This window comes from Puntigrus tetrazona, chromosome 12 (assembly GCF_018831695.1).
Source record: "Puntigrus tetrazona isolate hp1 chromosome 12, ASM1883169v1, whole genome shotgun sequence".
NCBI lineage: Eukaryota > Metazoa > Chordata > Actinopteri > Cypriniformes > Cyprinidae > Puntigrus > Puntigrus tetrazona.
Genome location: NC_056710.1, coordinates 1,704,105 through 1,710,377, shown reverse-complemented (window position 1 = coordinate 1,710,377; position 6,273 = coordinate 1,704,105). Strand labels below are relative to the sequence as shown.

Here is a 6,273-nt window from a genome sequence, read left to right as displayed (position 1 = left end):
GACACCAGGTTCGGACTTTATTTTGCAGTTTCGACTTCATATCCTGCAATTCTTGCAAACCGTTCTTCGTGCGATTCATATTCATATAATCATATCGTAAGTTTATAATTTATTAGAAATTGTACGATTATTGTAAGATGTTAACTCATTACTGTAAGTTTATAACCTAAAATTGAGATACAAGCTCAAAATTTAGAGAAAAATTCGGAATTGCGAGATACTATCTAGAATTATGGATGTATAACTTTCAACTGCAAGATATAAACTCGAAATTGGGAGAAAGAAAACGGCTTATGTGTTTGCAGTGTAAAGGTGACTTATGTGTACCAAATTTTGTTGTTGACAATCTACAGTATTCTAATTGATGGAAGTAATCGCCTAAATTGAAGTATTTGACATAAAAGACAACACAGACGCATCTAATCAGGTGATCATAAAAAATGCATTTACAAATGCCTCAGGAAATCAATTCAGGAGACAAATATACCCTTTACAGGAGAAGTTTACAAAACCTGAACAAAACCATGAATATCTCACAGACAGCTCGAACTCATGTCAATCACAACCACCCTGGTTACGATCTGCCAATACGACCGGCGCTTCTGACACTAATGGAGCGCGTTTCAGTAAACAAGAACCTCTTTATGTTCTTGCTTTTCCATCTGGCATATACGACCCTGAGAATGACCTAGATCGGGGAGTTTCTTTCAGCGCGCCATAAAACTGGGGGAAGAGAGGAAAAGCAGAGGGGCTCTTTTGGGGTTCCTTTCTGGCTGTGTTCGTAGGCGGTTTTGGCACCAAACATCTCACTTCAGCTCTCAACACATACCAGGCATAGCCAGCAGCCCACGACCCTTCCTCAAGACCAGAGACGGAAGAAGATTCTACTTGGGCAGAACAGCAGGCTTCTCTCGCACTAGATGCTCTGTGTAAAGTGTTGCCGGCAGTCATTAGCACAATGCGAAGAGGCAAACACCGCAGACACACAGGGATCAAAGGCTTTGTAGGTGTCTGCTAGAGGAGTTACTCTGATCTTCTCTGGAGCTAATGAGGATGTTCTCTTTAGGAGATGAAAACGCTTTGCAAACATTTCGCCCCATAGGAATATTCCTTTAAAATTTTGCGCCACTGCAGGCTTCACGAAGGTGAATTTAATACTTTTTGAAAACCTTTTTAAGAGCAAGTCAGCGTGTGCTCTCAATGTAAATGAGCTGCACGCAACGATTTGTATCAGCAATACTTAACATAAAAATACGAATATTAACGGAACAATTGAACTGATCAAAATCGAGCCGGTTTGTGATAAAAACAAATGAACAAACGTCCACAAATGCACTTAGGAAAAATAAGTTAATTCAAAGTGAGAATACATTTTCAAATCCCATTTACAGACGTTTGTCTCTAGTTTAAAAAACAAACACAATTTTCTGCAATTTCTTATAATATAGACATTTATTCTTCATTTAGCATCTTGAGTAAATCTTGTTTTAAAGGTATAATTCACCCAAAAATTTTAATTCTATCATTAATTACCCACCTTCACGTTGTTCCAAACCTTCAAAACACTAATTATTTTTGATGATTATTTATATGTCTGACTCTCTACAGACGTCAATGGGTCAACCGTAATTTTATAAAGCTACATAAAATAACTTAATTCAACAATTCCTCTCCTTTGTGTCACCCTAACGCCATTATGGAGTGTACCACATCTATTCCAGTCTTTTTCTTAACCTCTGCTTCAAGCAGTGCGAGCCTTATTCTTTAGTTTTCATGAAAACACCCATTTCCAATATTTAATGTGCGCTGTGCATTGATCAGTGTTTACGTGTACATACAAACATAATTTAAATCTGTTCATCATATGATGTGATCATGTCTCTTGATTCATATGAACTTCTTTTATTACTTTTTTTTGATGGAATAGACAAAAATTTGAGAATACAAACCTAACACAGTAAGAGCTATATTTGAATTTGCACAAACGCAACGAGATCTAAGAGCTGCAGTGGAGGAAAAGATGTTATTTGTGAGGCTGAAATTTAGACGAAAGTTAATGTTGATTAAGCTGAGAACATGAATTCTTTATATAAAAAAAATAATTAAAATTCAAAGTGTGATGTATTATATGGGGGGAAAAGCTGTTACTGGTGATTTTAGCTCCACATGTGAGTGTATGAGTATCTCACCTTCACGGCTGCAGCATTATTCTGTGAGCCCCGCACTACTCCTGTTGCTCCATAGAGTCTGGACCTTTGTTTGAAGGCCACAGAGATGTTGTACGTCTGGGAGATGTGCTGGATGGCAGGAGAACTGGGGTCAGGGTTCAGCTGTACTATGACTGGCAGCTCGAACATCAACACCAGCGGAAGTAACTCCTGAAAGAAGGCCGACAAACCCATCAATAATGCAATATGAATTATTGATATCGAATTATAGACAGTAGACAGGTTAGGATTATGTAAGGAACGTTACCTCGTTTGTGAGAACTCAAGTTGTTTTTAAGTTGATGTTAAGGATAAAGTTAATAAAAACATTAGCATGTATGTTAATGAGAGAGAGTGGAAGAAATGGGTGCTTGCAAGAAGTCATATTGTGGAAAAACATGGAAATGAGATGTCGTTTTTATCATATTTATTTGTTTGGCCAGTGTCATTGTGGGATTTGATTTATTTAGCCGTTAGACCTTTGAAATAATAGAAATCATTTGGCGAAGTGATACGGAACTGTAATGCGTTCAAAAAGCTGCCTGGAAGTACGTTCGCGGTTCACTGAAAATAATTGCACACACTAGCGTTCAACAACCAATCAGATCCAAGCATTTGACGGCCCCGTAGTATAAATCATCAATGTTTTTTTGGGGGCTTTTTTTAAATATTTAACTAGAGTAAACTGGAAACCGATACAAACCCACGTCTCCCGCTCAAGCAACAGCCCAAGATGTTCCTTGTGAAAAAACATTGCACTTGATTTCATTGGACACGTGTAAAAAGTACTTTTTAAAAAATCCTCAGCAGACTCCAATCACAATAATACACAAATATTCTGCATTACAGTCCATCAGTTAAGCTGCATGTTTGCATGAACAAATTCGTCAAGATTTAGCTTCCAGCTAAAATGGTTCTCTATCTATATCTAAATAAAGTCCTCTATCTATAATGAAAAAGCATTTATAAGCAAAAATAATCAAACAAATAGCTGTAAAAACAAATATGTGAGTGGATTTTGAAGTAAGAGGACTTTTTCAAACCGCTATTGTGCGTATTATGGACTATTATGGATATAGCCAGAAGTGATTGATTTTATGGATTTCTTTTGATTTTCTTTTTACACTGACGACACGTATTCACTGTAGATTAACCATTGGTAAACAAGTGACCATGCAATGACACATTTTTCCAAATATGATCCAAGGAAGAATCAAATTCATCGACCTCCTGAGGTTGAATGCATTTTTGGTTGAAGGCTTCAAGACTCAACTCATGCTTAGCCGTGAGCAAGAATGATTTTGACTAAGGGAAACCAGGAAGTCAAGTTTTTAAATGTCACAGGGTGACAAGCTAGTGTGCGAGGAAAACAACAAGGTTCGCTCTGAATGAACTCTGGCCAAAATTACAGTTACTGCCAGCAGGTCATATGAAAGTCGTTTAAGCCAAGACATCTTCAAAAACAAAGCGAAATAAGCAAATATTTCCCATCATTCTAATGTGATTTAGGGTCATCAAGGGCCCAGCAAACAGTGCCTTACCAAACTGAATTGGTAAACAGAATGAATAGCCAAGCCTTAAAAATGCAGCTCTGATCAGTCCCATATGCTGTGGGGGCTCCGCTCACCCTCGTTTTCTGTACCGGGGGCCAAAAAAAAAGACATTCTCTGCACTTTTAGATGTGGTCAGGACAGTCACTCTCCCTTTAGACAAGGAGATGTTTATTAGGTTCAACTTTAGCTGGGAGCAGGGTATGCGTCCTGGAGCTTTGGAATTCCAATCATTCATCTTTGTTAATGGTTCTCCTCATTCTTGAGCTATTAAAACCATAACCATGGTTATTTTTAACCAAAGGCTTATGCATCGGCTATGAGCAAAGCTTTCCAAACAAAAACCTCCTGTGTTTTGTTTTACTTATTGTTAATAAGGAATTTGGAGGGGAGCTCTGTATTCTGATCTTTTACAAACAAGAGGTCTGAGCTTTCCTCTGACCTTCTGCAGAATCAATAACTTCTGTATCTGCTTTCTGCATCCGAAGAGAGGGGAGGACGCTCTGTGCATCATTCCATTGAAATGAATTAGGTCCGTCCAACGAGGCAAAGCTAATCTTTAAACGAGCTTATCGCTCAAGCATCAAGTATTAGGACATGGCCAAAAACACAGGGTCTCAAACACAAACATGCAATACAAACGTTTAGCTTTTTGGTCAATGACATGATGAATGACAATGTTTTTAATATTTTGAACTAAAATACATATAGTATAGTGTCCTTATAGAGCAAATCCTTCTTAAAGGATCGTTTACTCACCCTCATGTTGTTCTAAACAGTTGAAGGTAGACGTTAACTTCCATAGGATTTTTTTTTCATACTATGGAAGTCAGTGGTTACGGTCAACACTTTGGTTACTCGTGTTCTTTAAAATATCTTCAGTTTTTAAAAAAATATCTACATTAAGCAGAATAAAATTGACTTGGTGAGTAGACAATGTTTCATGCCTTTAAATTTGGAATAATATTGGAAAGTTCCCAAAGTGCATTTTTATTAGTTACTTATTTTATGATATACAAAAAAAGAAACATATATTTTATTTTTATTTTTTTTTTTTAATTGTGTACACTGTAATACATTATTATTTTTTACTTTATTGTTGCACCACAATTTTATATTAATTTATACTTTGAAGCTCTTCTTGAAAATGGTAGAACATTTCATCAAAACAATCACAAATTTATAATTTTTTAAAATTTTTAATCACAATATAAAATTATTTTATTAATTTTTTTTTGAAAAAGAATTATTTGTCACTGACCTTTTGTACAACATAAAATTAAATAGATCCAAAAATAATAAGTCTGATATTATTTATTTAAATTAATCGCATCTCTTTACACAACTTGAATTAAACCACTCTGTCGATTCAGATTATTTTTACGCCTCTTTTATAACCTTTTAACTTTTGGTTACCTGGACTGGAGTGACAGAAACCTCTCAGGTTGCATTCTAACTTTATTCTAACTCATTCTAACTTTACCTCAACAATCTCAGTTGGCCTGAAAAGAGAATTCAAACTTGACTTGAGGTTAAGTGTGAGAATTATGCTCGCGCTATACCATTCACATGGGTGTAACGGCACAATAAAGCATCAAAACGACTGTGGGTGAAGATCTTTTGAAGAGAGAAAAGAGGAAAAAGTGGAGATGATTAGGTGGTCAAGAGAAGAATTCCCAGCAGTTCTCGTCACACGAACGAGGAAGAGAAAAAAACGAGGCTGCCCCACTAACATCCTTCCCTCAAATGTACATTTCACCCGCAGAACTTTATATGTTTTGGACATGAAAAATGGAGCAGCCTGGTTTTTCAAAGGTACTCATTTTATACAAATTGCCTTGTGAAACAATAGTGAAGGCTTATGATAGTTTCTGGTGTAGAACGTCCTCGAGTTAATTGGGGCTCGGTCTTTATGCAAACACCAAAGGAAGCCCGTTGAGCTCGAATGCTTTGGCTTGTTTTTCTTGGTTCTCTCCGAGGAGGAAGCACGTGTGCCGAGTCCGGGCGCTGGTGAAATTCGAGGAGAGAGTCTGGAGAGCGCAGGCGACACCCGGCGTAACAGTCAAGATATCGCTCGAACCGCAGTTTCAAACCAGCTTCAAATGTTCCGCATCAAGCCATTATTAAAGCTGGTGTTATGAGTAAAACTCTAGACTTTTGAGTGTCAAAAGCTTCTTACAAGGTTCTTATTCCTTGCGTTTTATCCTATTAAAAGGCTCTTGCCGTTTAAGCTTTGTGAAAGGACGGTTTTGGATAGAAGTGGCTGCAGTGCTTATGAAATACCAACAGAGGGCAGCGCTTCTGATTTAAGCACCAAGAAACATCCGGAGAAAGATGCTTGTTGTGCTGCCGGGATGACCGCTGGGATGCTGAGGAATGTGTTTATCTCACACAAAAAATCATTTATGTTAACACCCCCCGTACCTGTCAACCTCCTCAAGATAAACAACAGCCTCCCGCTTCTACTTCCTGCCTTTATCGCAGAATAACACAGACGTTTGTAATCTTATTATGAA

At 37.4% G+C, this 6,273-nt stretch overlaps 1 protein-coding gene across 2 annotated transcripts in view; it reads right to left on the bottom strand.

The window, feature by feature from the left end:
* The window catches only part of bicc1b (BicC family RNA binding protein 1b), a 69,603-nt gene that overhangs the window by 19,053 nt on the left and 44,277 nt on the right, over nucleotides 1-6,273 (bottom strand). For both annotated transcript variants that reach the window (XM_043253971.1, XM_043253972.1), the window contains exon 7: nucleotides 2,190-2,378. In XM_043253971.1, the coding sequence (XP_043109906.1) occupies nucleotides 2,190-2,378 (189 nt within the window). The remainder of the gene's footprint in view (nucleotides 1-2,189; nucleotides 2,379-6,273) is intronic.